We start from the raw sequence: 14,263 nt of genomic DNA on the forward strand, positions 1-14,263 counted from the left end.
GATTGTTTACGGACTTTTCAATAGATGAAACATGATTTTGATCAATTTATTCTAAATGTATTCGGGGGAGAGCGTGTCTATTTGACTATTTTTCTTTTTTTTAATACGGAAAAATAATACACAATTTGTACACTTTTTTTATTTTCATCAATATTTTTATTCAGGTATTACTGAATAATTATTACACCAGGGTTTTCGATATCACAAACTAGTCAAACATTTACTAAATGTTATCATCTGTACACGAACATCATTCGTAAATATAATTCAACATGCAGACATCTTATACGTTCAGGTATTTCACATCCATTTTTTATGGAATTGTTCTTTACAAAGCACAAAAATGTTGGCATTCAACTCAAAAGCTAACAAAACTTGTTAACAGACTTGTGATGAAGGAATATAGTTACGATTATTATACTGTTGGCAGGTCATTAAAGATTGCATATTTTGGCTTTAATATTCATTCATTTATTCTAAAACCAGTTGTTGGCATGATAGATCATGACAGATGTTTTATTCTTCTAATACATTTTATGATGGTATAATACTAAACCCCTAACAGGAGGGATAGTGCTTGATATTCATATGAAGAAGACATAATCTTTCAATCAGTTTAATTGAGGTCTTGAACTGACATATCACGGTAACTGGCTGCTATGAGTCCTAAATATCAGTTTATGTAGCATTGCCATTTAGTTAAGTTTCTTTTGTTACCAGTTCAGCATGGACGTCAGATTCGGACTTTTTGTTTAGGGGCCAGCTGAAGCACGCCTCTGGGTGCGGGATTTTCTCGCTGCGTGGAAGACCCATTGGTGACCTTCGGCCATCAGTGTCTCAAGTTGTCTCTTCGACACATTCCCCATTTCCATTCCCAATTTTATAGTATACAATTCTGATACATGAAATAAATAAGATTCAGAAACAAGTGGAAATTGCTTTTATTAAATCTGTCTCCTAATTACAAGCACGGCACTTACGATAGCAACTAGCATAACATTAAGAACACTAGCTAATATGTTTGGGACCGGTGGACATGTACAAATGCATAAGATCTGTGGCAAAACCTAATTGTGGACCCCCCATTTTTAAGATCAGTTCTTTTTGAATTGGGACACTGTGGTTAGAACCCCCATTTAGAAATGGCTGGATTGGATCCGCCTAATCATAGCATATGATATTTTTTATGTTTTACATGCCCTCTTAATATATTCTAACCTCTTCTATATAAAAAAAAGCAAGCAATAAAGTATTTTTTACTGAAAAATGTATATATTTTGAATTAAAAAAAATTAATTTAAATAATTGGGTCCACTGGCAATATGTCATATATTATTTACATTATAATTGTCAAATTTAAGGAATTATATATATTTAAACTAGAAATAATATAAGAGGCTTATTATATCTAGGAAAAAAACAAGGCACACATTTTATAAATGTAGCAAAAACGTCACAAACTTCTGAAAAAAAATACAAATTATCAACAAAAAAACACTAAATAATTGCCGTTTAATCTATTCAGAGATTGTACATGCAGTAGCTGAACAGTCTTGACAGGACGATTGACATAAAATGAAAGAGGTAGATTCTGAAGCCAATTTATTAGTTAATAACCGTTCGTTTTGTGTTAAAAACTTAAAATTTCAACTACAACATTTTACTCCCAAACAATGTATGAAAGGAGCTTATGTTTATAATATTTCATGTAACCCGACTTAAAATAAAATTTTCCATTCTATTCTATTAAAGGAGCAAATAATTCTCAGTCCGATCCAAACCGCATTAAATCTATCCATATTCCTTATACGCTTTGCTCCGTATTCAATTCGTTTTCACACACAGGTAACCAGTACTTATTGACAAGTGCCCGTCTTCTGATTGGCTGAAGTCATTTTATTGCATGGTGTCAAACGTGTGTGGTCGACTAACGTAAACACAGGTTTCTAACATTTGGATTTCACAGTTTTAGAATTGAAAAGATAGCAAGATGTCACTTTTTGGATTAGGACACACTAGCTACAGTCTTAAGGAACTTCTAGAAAACCCAGTTCTCCAAAATCCGCCACAATTTAATAAAGGTAAGATTAAATCGATTTCAGTCTCAGAGGCGAAGGTCAAATTATGTGTTGTATAACAATTTTTTGGTGGTTCCACAAGCAAAGAACAGTACAATATATGCACATTTCTAAATCAATAAAACAAATGTATATAGCTTGCAACACAAATTTCATTTATCGAAATTTATTGAAAAGATAAATACCACTATCTCAAAGAAATTGACAATACAAGTCTTTCAATACTACGCATTTGATATAGATTTACTGGGCAACAAAAAACCTTGGCATTAGATGTGCCATCATGTGGGGAAATATAACTTAGTTGAGATCTGTTGTGTTTTGTGAACACACTGGTATACACAATTATTTAATAATATTGTTATTTTTGTTGTTGAGATAATTATACATGAACATATAAAAATGTGTGTTTTTTAAACCAGTATAGAAATAGATTATGATAAAGAGTGGGATCGCCATTTACCATCAGGCATCAAACCATCATTTTCGGCTACATTTATATTAAGTGTCAGATTGTTTTTTTTTCTCTAATCCCTACACAAATTATCCTTTGCATGACATGTTGATTATTTTAATTTAATCAACGTGTTATTCGCTTGATCTCAGTTCTAAATCTTCATTGGTCAAAATCAGATAATGACCTTGAAATTTTCTTGCTTTCCTCTGAATTTCCTATTGTGACGACATGCAAAAAGGCGACTATGTCTGATGACGTCACGTAGAAGGAACACATTTTTTGGCAGATCATTCGAAAAGAAGGATTATGATTGTCTGCATATTGTTTAAAAAATCACCAGAGAAACTGATTCCACCAGAAAATCTTGTCATATGTAAGACAATTTTAATCCTTTATCAACAGTCAAATTTAAATATTTAACTGTCTGAAGTGGATAAATAACGTAATACACTCAATGCAGTGGTAGAATCTATACATATTTTTATTGAGATTCTGCAGAGGTCTCAAGTAATATATATACAATGTATATTGTTTCCTTTTTGGTTGAAAATATTAGCATGATTCGCCAAAAACTGTCTATTTTCTTAATGTTCAAAAGAAAGTGGACATTTTATCGTCATGCACCAAAAATTACCATTAATGTCATTTAGCAAGTACTTTTTAAGTTAAGATTTTTTTCACTATCAATACAACTTGTAAAATTTTATGTTTTGGAATGAAATAAACTAAAAAAAATATTTATTCTAAAAGATAATGCAAATTGAAGTTTGAAGTTCTATTTTATACTTCTAAAAATGAGTCTAGTATAATTTTATATCATATTTACGTATCATTACACTGACACCAGGATGTGTGAAATGAAATTGTGTACTAAGCATTTATCATGCTTTTCAAAAAAATATGATCTAATCAGTGAATGACTTCCCTCCAAAATTATTGAAAACTTTTCATTCTTCATTGACAATAATTATATTTTCAAAGACAATAATTATATCTTTATGGTCTTGGGGTAAATTATTTGTCTCCATTCAGACTAAATGACCTGAGGGTGTATATACATGTAATACAATGTACATGAATCACGAGTTATACAATATTCTCTACATCAGACATTTTAAGATTTTAAATTGATATACAATTTTTTGTTGAGAGAGGAGAAATATTACCATTTTTTATGAAATTCATAGCAAATGAAAATCTTATGGGTTCTGTCGATCAGCAGCTCTCATGGGTTCTGTAGATATATACAGATCTTATGGGTTCTGTCGATCAGCAACTCTTGTGGGTTCTGTAGATATACCGTGCTGAGATCTTATGGGTTCTGTCGATCAGCAGCTCTCATGGGTTCTGCAGATAAACAGATCTTATGGGTTCTGTCGATCACCAGCTCTCATGGGTTCTGTAGATATACAGATCTAATGGGTTCTGTCAATCACCAGCTCTCATGGGTTCTGTCAATCACCAGCTCTCATGGGTACTGTAGATATACAGATCTCATGGGTTCTGTCGATCACCAGCTCTCATGGGTTCTGTAGATATTCAGATCTTATGAGATCTGTATAGTTCAGCAGGCACAGCTCTTCTAATTTACAAATGTATGTGGATGAGCAGCTCCCTATATATGCCCTGTAGATGAGCAGCTCTCTATATATGCCCTGTAGACGATCAGTTCTAATGGTTTCTGTGGATCAAACAGTAAAGTTTTGTGGATATTACCATTTCAGCAGTAAATTTTATTTTTATGTAAAAATATCAAACCAAAGATGAATTTGTCATGTTACAAAATGTATTGTTTAGCTTATCAATTGAGTGAATATTTTTCAACTGCAGTGACTTAATGCTTCTAACTTGCTACCTATTTCAATCCTCTCAGGTACCCTCATGTGAACAGGCCTTATATAAGTTATATACATGTACGTGAACTGTATGTACTGTCTATCATATCAGTCGTTAGTACACATGTACTTCCAATGGTCACTGATAAACAGTATGATAACGTCAAGACAGTTAGATTGCTTGAATAACACTGAATTTAACAAACACTTGCTACATAAGATATCAAATTTGGTGCCTTATAGATTAATAAATAACTGTTATCAAATTTGGTACTATCAAATTTGGTACCACTTATATATTATAATGTAATTGCACACACAATTTCAATGAATGTTGTAAGTCTGATTTCTGTTAACTTGATTTTGACAGCTTGAGTGACAGGTATTTTATATAGAAGTGTCACTATTTGCTATGTGTATAATAAATGTATTAATAATGATAATCAATATAAGAAATACATGTATACATTGTTGTTCCTCTTTGAACACAAGTGCTAAAAGGTCTACCTGTATCTCATAATTTATTTATATCATGATATTATGATTGATGCAAAACTATAGTAAATTAAAAAGTTAAGTCTGTTTTGATTTGGTTCAATCAATATCATTGTTTTAATTGATACATTAAATATCTTTGTTACATGAGGATTGCTCCTCTATTGCTTTTGACTGAAAAAAAATCATGTTTAAATCTGATAGATATAATCTTTTCTAGTGGTAAGGGTCGCTGAAATTTTAACTAGTGATCCTTTGCAATTACAATTAATGTAATTTTGCAGAGACATAGCCTGTCAGAACTCTGAAAACTAAATGATATGTATTTTCATTAGTTAAGAACATTAAAATATTTTTATTTCCTGGAATGGTTATTAAATATCTGAATTGTTAAAAACTTAAACTACCTTGTTTTGTAACAAACATTTTGTATGTTAGCCATGATGTTGCATGTACAATGTAGTACAAAACTTTTGTAATTTCAGATGGAGGAAGTCTCAAGCCAAAGGAGAAGGGTAGTATGTCACCTACATTTGACCCCACGTCAGCTTTTCTGGGTCCAAATTTATGGAGCAGTGCTGACTACACTGATGGGGACATAAGTTTAGAGTATATGGACTTAGATGAGTTTTTATCTGAGAATGGCATCCCTGTAGACCTCAATGAGGCTTCTAATGGAAGCAGTAAGTCTAATGACAGCCAAGTTTCTTCTCCTAAGGAGTCAGACTCTGCACCTACATCGACAGTCAACATCAAGGAAATTCAAAGTCCTCAAGAAGATGACATGGAGGATTCAGATTCAGATGAAGAATCTTGTGAAGAAGGTATTTATATAAGTTACATTTGCGAACATCATGTGACTGGAACATATGTAAACATCATGTGACAGGATCATTTGTGAACCTCATGTGACTAGATCATTTGTTATTATCATGTGACTGGAACATTTGTGAATGTCATGTGACTGGAACGTTTGTGAACGTCATGTGACTGGAACATTTGTGAATGTCATGTGACAGGAACATTTGTAAACGTCCTGTGACTGGAACATTTGTAAACGTCATTTGACTGGAACATTTGTGAATGTCATGTGGTAGGAACATTGGTGAACGTCATGTGACTGAAACTTTTATGAACGTCATGTGACAGGAACATTTGTGAATGTCATGTGACAAGGAAGCGTATTGTGAATGGATCTGGTTTAATATGTGATTGAGCAGTTCAGCATTTGACATACACTCTTATAAGTTATAAAGCTTGCTGATCCCTTTACTTTAAAAAAATGTTTACACATCAATATTGTATGAAAGGGTACACATATTTACTTCTAAATACAAAGTAACATTTACATGTACATAAATATCCACATGAATTTAAAATTTGTACACATACAGAAATGTAATATTACATGTATTGAAGATAAATGCAAACTGAATACAAACTGATCTCAGTTGTAAATCTAAGATAACATTTAATTGCAAACAGACAATGACAGAAGGAGACACCATGTTTTTTACAGTAATCAAACAGAGGCATTTGTGTTTTTCACACACAATAAGCATTACACAGTCAATGACCGGGTACATACATTTATTGATATAAATGATTAAAAGCTTACAGGCTGAAGAAAACAAAAAAAATATTAAATCTATAAATCTGTTTCCATAGTAACAGTTGATTTGCTCTGAATTTCAGAGAAAAAGAAAGATGTTGTAGAAAGTGGTAGTCTGTTAGATATAAACATTGAATTCAATGTCGCTGAACAAGATGTGATCTTATCAACCGTACCAGGTCGGTCTTATACTGAACCTTTTCTCATTCCTACATTGGTTATCTGTAGCTAAAACAGTCCATCGAAGGTTAAAGATTCAGAAAGCTCAAAATACATACATATATCTTATTATTCTAAATAAAATAAACATGTTAAAAATAACATACATGTACATGTATATGTTTTGTTTATTGGAAATTTCCATTTTTTTCAAAGTTCCACATTTTGCATTGTAAAATGAAAACAGTTACTTTTAATTAATACATTGATGAGCATACAGATATGTTTATATTAACCAAATCTTTTTAATCTAAGTTGGATTGTTTTAGCTTTGACTTTTGATTTTGCTAGCAATAATGAAGGATTATCAGAGACAAAACTAAACAAATTTGATCCTTTCATTATTGTCTCATTATATATAATCATGACAATGCCTGAAAAAGAAATCGCCTGAACATTCATATACTCACGTACACCATGTAGTATTGATTTAATCATTAGGTGTCTTTAGGAAGGTCTTAAATGGCTGATTAGCATCTATGATAGATATGGAAAAGATTATTTAAGACTTAAAATCTTTTTACCGTAGCATTTTATTTTTGATTATAAATGATTTTATGGATTAATTTAAACTTTAATCCTAAGATAGATTAACCAATAATGTCTTATTTAAATTTCTGTCAGGATGTTAACCAGTTTGAAGTAGCCATGCGTCTATCCTTTCTAAAAATGAATTTTACAAATGAAACATAGGTTAGAAAGTCAATTTAAAAAAGGTTTCTTATTCAGGCATGTTTCACAAAGCAAGATGTCGTTTAAGTCTGTGTAATTATACAATGAATGTATGATTCCTAAAATGACATCTTGTCTGGTTGGAGGGCAGCACATTTATCATTGTTTATTAAACTATAGAATGATGTTAACCAATGATATTCCTATGTTGTAGTCGTACAGAATGGAGAAAGGCGTTCCCCTGTAGTAGAAATAGATTTTAGCGTTGAGGAGGGGGAACAAGAATTGGTTAATGTCCCAGGTAAAAACATTATTGACCAATATATATACTGGTCAAAATATTTTGCCTGGTAAAAGAGGAAGTTGAGATATACATGTATAAATATGAAAAAACTTCCATACAACTACATAAAATTAGAGGCATCAATGGTCTATTTGCTAATTATTGACTTGATTTTGTTATTACAGACTTTTAACACGTGTTTCCTTTTGTCAAATGTAGACTTGTTGTAAACTGGACAAAATGGGATGATACTCATTGATAATAAAATTAAAGCGATTCATATTCATGATATAGGTGATGAACATCTTAATATTAAAAGTTTTAAGCTTTGAAGATTTCAAGATTTAAATAGTTTACACACTTAAGAAGAATAAGGATATTTTTGGTATGATTTCCAGTTAGACATCTATCAACCAGAGTTCAAATGAAGTGGGTATAAGCAATTTTAGGTCAGCATACAGATAAATTTCCTCTCTCAGTGAGCTATTTATTTTCAAGTATATTATATGCCCATCTAAAGGGAAACAACTTGTATCTATAATAACAGGGTCAATAATTGAATTAGCAAATACAGTATTGGCTTTTTTCAAAGACTTCAGTCCATAACATTACGAGATTGGTAGATTTTTGTAATTTCCCCTTTTCCACAATAAGTATCCCAATTAGTTTTATTAGATTTTGTAATTTCCCCTTGTCCTGATGATGATGATGTTCTTGGACATCCTTATGCTGTCAACTCAAATTTAACATTAGATTTTATAATCATATCTTTGTAGAGTCAAAAATAACTGGACCCTTATTTATAACATGCATTTTAAGAGCAAATGTTTATCTTTTAAGAAAATGAGAAATGAACTATTACATTTGTAAATTTTGTGACAAAATGAATAAGAATTTGATATCATTGTATTTTAACTGTCTTTTACTTTGTTCCTTCAATATCTGTAAAAATATCTTATGCATCATACTAACTTCATACTACATGTAATGTAAATATTTTGTGCAGGACTTCATTACGTTCATACATGTAAAAAATACATTAAAAGTTTGATTTCCAGCTTTATAACTTTTGAAATGATTTTACATGTGTAACACTATTATCAGTAGTGAAACATTAATAACTGTTGCTATGATCAAATGTTGTTTAATTTTAGGAGAAGAAACATTTAATCCAAAAGAAAGAAAATTTTCAGAAGATGAACTTAAACCACAACCAATGATTAAGAAATCACGAAAGGTGAGCTAGCAAACGATTAATGTCCACTCAGAATAGCTCATGTTTTCTATTAATTGATTGATAACATCATGATGGATAAATAGATAATTTTACTCCTCAGACGTCATACAACAATTGGTGGTGTCAATTGGAGACAGTTTTCAAAAAATCATGTGTTCATGGACCAACATTTGACTTTCATTTATAACAATGAGGCATATATCATGTATATGTTTTTTTCTGGTAACATGCTTCAAAGTAAAAAAACTAAAGATCAAAGATGAGAAATTCTACATTCCATAAGAAGCAAACATATCAGCACTATAATACAAATGAGTTCACCTTGGATGAATTAGTGTTGATGTGATTGGTTTAAGACAGTCACAAGGTTTTCCTTTAAAATTTTTATGAAATTTGATGATTCACTTCAAATAAAAAATTTGTCCCAAGAAGTTTTGCTGTGATAAAAGGAATTTAGAGCATTTAATGCTAGATTATTAGTCCTCTACCAACCTAGTCAAAGGGGACTTTAGGTTTGCACTCCATTCGTCTGTCTGTCCATCTGTCAGTCCAGCAAATCAATTTTTCACACTTTATATTGATATTGCTTTGATATTTGGTGTATTGTTGAGTTGTGACAAATTTCTGATCGAATTAAGATTTTGTTCTGGTCTGACAATTTTCTTGCAGAGTTATGGTCCTTGTAGATTTGACATTCCAACTGTTCTGATTTTAGGGCCACTGAGGAGTCTTTATCATGTCGGGTCTACAAACCACATGTCTAACACACTATTATAAGATATTTATACCAAATGTTTATCAAGGATGACTTTATCATGTATATCTTATGGTATATTTAGCACAATTGAGATGTACAGTCTTGAGCAGTTAGCATGAAACTTTGGTGACTGATTTATATCTATTTAGATAATCTCCTTTTGATTTGGAATTTCTGATACAACATTGAAAAGTTATTGAACTATATTCTTAAAAAAGCAACTGGTGTGTCATGCGCTCATGACGCAGCTGTTTATTAAGATATTTCCATAATCAATATTTTGGTTGAAATAATTATACCTAGATCTGTTTCTCTGTTTGTTAGTCTGTCAGGTGTTTATATAACACCTTACTCAGGTTCTATAATTATTTAAATAAGCACAAAAGGTTTTTGCTACCTAAAATTTGTTAATCATCACACCTCCCTGCAACAGGTATAACTTTCTTCTGCATCAATGATAGTTATACTCCATGCATGGCCATACATGTAAAGAGAGCTCTATTGAACATGAAGTGGGATTTGTTAGAATAAAATTACAAATATCAAACATTTACATATGAATGGTAACATTATTATTTATAGACCATTAGAAATATTCAATGATGCGATTAAAGAAATTGTACAAGTTCTGAAAAATCAGGTTTAAATAACTTGAGAGGAATATATGAATCAGATATTGATTGGTTTAGGTACTTTTATAACTTAGTGAATATTAAAAAAGTAACATGGTCTGATAGTCAATGAGATCATTTGCCACCAGAAACCTAAGGATGTGGATGTTAATAACTATTAGATACTTGCTGTATTCAATAATGAGCAAAACTATATTGGAATGATTGTAGGTTAATAAAAGCATCAAATAGCAAAGTATATTAGATATGAAACAATTCGAAAGAAGAAGTCCATAGCCTGATTTATACTTAGTCCTTATTGAATATTGAGAAATTCTTTTTATATTTTAGATATTTGTTCCTGATGAACAAAAAGACGACAAATATTGGTGTCGTAGGAAGAAGAACAATGTAGCAGCAAAACGCTCAAGAGATGCACGACGCGTGAAGGAAAATCAAATAGCTATGAGAGCATGTTACTTAGAGAAATGTAATAACACACTGACGGCAGAAGTTCAAAAACTCAAGAAAGAAAATGCACAGATAAAGAAGTCTCTAGAAGATGCCCAGAAAAAATTGAATTCCACATCATGAGAACGGTTTAATACATTGATCACAACCTGCAGCAGACATTATCATGGTTAATATTTCAAAGGGCATTCCTGTTTAATGTTTTTATTTTGTATAATGAACTGATTGTAAAATAGATTAACAATACTTCTGCCAACAAAATATATATTTCTGTTCCCTGCCCCAAGACATAAAAAAAAAGGTCTAAAAGTCGTAATTCTTTTTTACATTTTTTGAGCGCATCAGTCAAATACAAAAAGTATCATATTTTCTTCAATACTGATCAAGATTTACACATATATTTTATAGTTTGCTCCATATGTTCTGAAAACCTTTTTCACTTGATTTATACAAATTTTACTGAATAGTCCACAGAAACAGAATTCAATGTCTACTCTACTCACTCAAAAGTTATTTCTAAAATCTTTGGACTTCCTGTGATTAACCTCAAGATAAGGTGAGAGGCAGGAAAAAGATATATATTTTGTTAGGCCTAAAAGCTAGTTTAGATTAACAGTACAATCTTGATCTTATTCCTTTCACCCTAGGTCATGCATCATTATTGCCATTAATTCTTAAGATTAAAATTTGTCTTTCAGTACATAATTGTCGTCCAATATTCAATATTTAACTTTAGGCTGTATAATAGGCAGTGGCGGATCCAGGGGGAGGGTTCTGGGGGTTGGAACACCCCCTTTTTTTTGAACGATCAATGCATTTGAATGGGGACATATAGGTGGGCCCCCCCCCCTTTTTAAAATGGCTGGATCCGCCCCTGATAGGGCTTTGTTAACTTTGTATTTAGCTTTCAAATCTGACTCCTTGTTTGCATTGTTATACCTTTTTTTTCCATAAAAAAAAGGGGGGATATTTTATAGTAAAATCGGTATAATTACAGGTCAAAACTTTAACCAAGTATATTGAATTAATGTAATGTAATGTATTGTGAATTTATAAGTTAGCTTTATGCTTGTAAAGTAACTTGGTTCATATTACATTCTTTAAAGGTTCTTTTTGACTGAAGTTAGTGAACTGCTTGTAATTATACTTTGTTTAAACCACATAATTGTTAGGTTATGTATTTGTATTTAATAATAAACACTCATATAAACCATTAATTTCAAGTAGAATTCTCAAATATATGGAATACAGCACAATTTTTTTCCTTTTGACATTTTTTACCATAAAGGAATTGAAACAGAAGGTTTTTTCTTGACAAGATTTGATCGAATCATTTATAAATTATGAAATAATGAAATAAAGTGTCATTTCATTTCTTTTATTGTGGAAAAGAAAGTTGACATATATACGGGTATTTTTTTTTAATTTTTACATTTCAAAATCATGGACATCTAGATTTATTTAGAAAATTTTTATGGAGTTATATTTTATTCTCTCAATTAAAGATATATCTTATATTTTAGATCAATTCTGTCAGGCTGTTTTCTTTTTGTTTATTCCCTTGATATTTGTAGGTGACCAAAAAAGATACTAGAACATTGAGATTTATATATCTATTGAAAGGAGAAGAAAGTATCCTAAATTTTTAACAAAGAACGTTAAATGTTTAAATGTATATGAAATAATCTATTTGTCTATATTTTCATTGATGTAAAATATTATTTTTTGTATCATTTTCATCATGTCATCATTATAATCTTTTTATTTCATGACATAGTGTTAATTTTATTTCTGTCTAACACAATGTTTTCATTCTTACTATTCTATGGTTTTAATTATGAACTCATAACAGAAAAGAAAAAAAAATTGAGAATTTGTATAACTGTTTGTTCTGAAGATAGAATAGGAGAATCTGTATACCTTTGTGTTCTGAGAACATGAATGTTTAAAAACGATTCTTAAAACAAATTCAGAAATATTTAGTGATAGTTATATATAATTGATCTTTTGTTGAAAAAAAAAAAATAAAAAAAAAAATAAACATTAAAAAAAAATACTAAAAAATTAAAAATGATGGAAAAAAAATTAAAAAAAAAGAAATAAATATGTAAAAAGGTAAAAAATCAAGTGAAAGTTTAAAAAGTAAAGCATGTACTTTTGTTGGCTAGCAAGTAAAAGACAGATTTTTAGACTTTGTGATGTATAGAAAATGAACTACAATTTGTTTAAGACCTGGACTATTGAAAGCCTTTGAACATTGTAATCTCATGTCTTGGTTGGATTGGACTGTTATCAAGTAACACTAGTCTGAATACAGACTGGATAATAAACTTGTTCAGAGATGCTGTTGCATTATGGGAAGGTTTTGTTTAATCGGTTCAGACATCATTAACAAGGATGATGAGATCACACAATGTAAGACAAATAGTCCAAAGTGGATTTAAGAATTGTCAGTTATAGTTGTAAATAGAATGGTCTGTGAACTTTTATGCAAAATAACATGAAGCAAATTTTACTTCTCATATAACAACAAATGACCAAAATTGAATGAACAAACCTTTGAATAAGTGATATTGTTAAAGAAACTCTATATACATTTTTGACTGACAAATGATAAATTGGATCAAAACTTGAAGAAAAAAGGTAATTAAAAAAAATAAAAAAATTGCTTCATATGTTATTTCTGTACATATATATATATTATATACATAGGAGGATGCGTACTTTAAACCATATATAAGTTACAATTTAATATGTGATAGAACATGTTTCACATTTATTATAAAAGACTGACAAAATGTTTCTCTCTCTCAGGTACAGATGACATACAGCCAAATAAGTCATTATTTTATACATTTTTTTTATTTAGAAAGTTTAGATAAAAATTCAGTGTAGTATTGAATATATTTTGTCAGTGTGACATTGATTTCAGAGTCTAAACTTTTAACATTTAGAAACTGTTACTTTAATAGGTGTATTTCTGGAAAGTCTTATACTTACCACAAAGAACTCAATGTAAATTCTGTTTAAAACATAATTGTAATGTATTGTTAAGTTTTCATAGTTGTATCTCCTGACTATTGGCATTGTTAGTACATGTTAATAAATTTGTTTTTTACTATTTATATTTAATCATTTATTTGTCACCTTGAATACCTTTATCAAATAAGCAGAATTTTATATTAAAATATTCCAAGATCAAAATCCAACACACCAGATTTGCAGATTTAACTTTTTCTGGATAAACTTTGCAGCAGTAAATTCCTTGACCAAAATCAAACTAACCAAATTTCCCTGTATAAAGCTTCAACAGACATATGCATATCCAAAAGTTTGGAAACAATCACATAAAAAGAAGGAAAGCTACAATCAAAAGAAATTGAAAAGAGTTTTGCAAATCAGCTATGACAACATTGCTGGGTTCATCATGAACTTGACAGATTCTATATTGTTGATAAAAAATTTCCATCCTGCACATGCTGACCCTAGATCAATTGTCCACCAGCATTATTGGTACCAAATACAGTAAGAGAGGA

At 30.4% G+C, this 14,263-nt stretch overlaps 1 protein-coding gene across 5 annotated transcripts; it reads left to right on the forward strand.

Moving 5' to 3' along the window:
* Positions 1-1,858: 1,858 nt before the first annotated feature.
* Positions 1,859-13,848, forward strand: LOC139484657 (thyrotroph embryonic factor-like). 5 transcript variants are annotated; one of them, XR_011655130.1, is made up of 6 exons: positions 1,878-2,081; positions 5,351-5,689; positions 6,561-6,656; positions 8,806-8,888; positions 10,608-11,507; positions 11,563-11,671. XR_011655130.1 is itself a non-coding variant. In XM_071268489.1 (6 exons), exons 1-6 carry the CDS (start codon positions 1,991-1,993, stop codon positions 10,848-10,850), a joined length of 939 nt encoding a protein of 312 aa, XP_071124590.1. In that variant the 5' UTR covers positions 1,878-1,990; the 3' UTR covers positions 10,851-13,848. The 5 variants fall into 5 exon arrangements, 3 of the variants coding, with proteins under 3 accessions (XP_071124593.1, XP_071124591.1, XP_071124590.1); XR_011655131.1 differs by lacking the exon at positions 6,561-6,656 and adding an exon at positions 7,583-7,669; XM_071268489.1 differs by adding an exon at positions 7,583-7,669 and having other exon boundaries at positions 10,608-13,848.
* The last annotated feature ends 415 nt before the right edge of the window (positions 13,849-14,263 follow it).

The sequence above is a fragment of the Mytilus edulis genome, chromosome 8 (genome assembly GCF_963676685.1).
Source record: "Mytilus edulis chromosome 8, xbMytEdul2.2, whole genome shotgun sequence".
Classification (NCBI taxonomy): Eukaryota; Metazoa; Mollusca; class Bivalvia; order Mytilida; family Mytilidae; genus Mytilus; species Mytilus edulis.

Excerpts from the sequence above, each read along its gene's own strand:
- LOC139484657 (XM_071268489.1), top strand. The coding sequence starts at position 1,991 with ATGTCACTTTTTGGATTAGGACACACTAGCTACAGTCTTAAGGAACTT. Across the intron at positions 6,657-7,582 it reads GATCTTATCAACCGTACCAG|TCGTACAGAATGGAGAAAGG; the intron begins GTCGGTCTTATA and ends CCTATGTTGTAG. Across the intron at positions 8,889-10,607 it reads TGATTAAGAAATCACGAAAG|ATATTTGTTCCTGATGAACA; the intron begins GTGAGCTAGCAA and ends TTTATATTTTAG.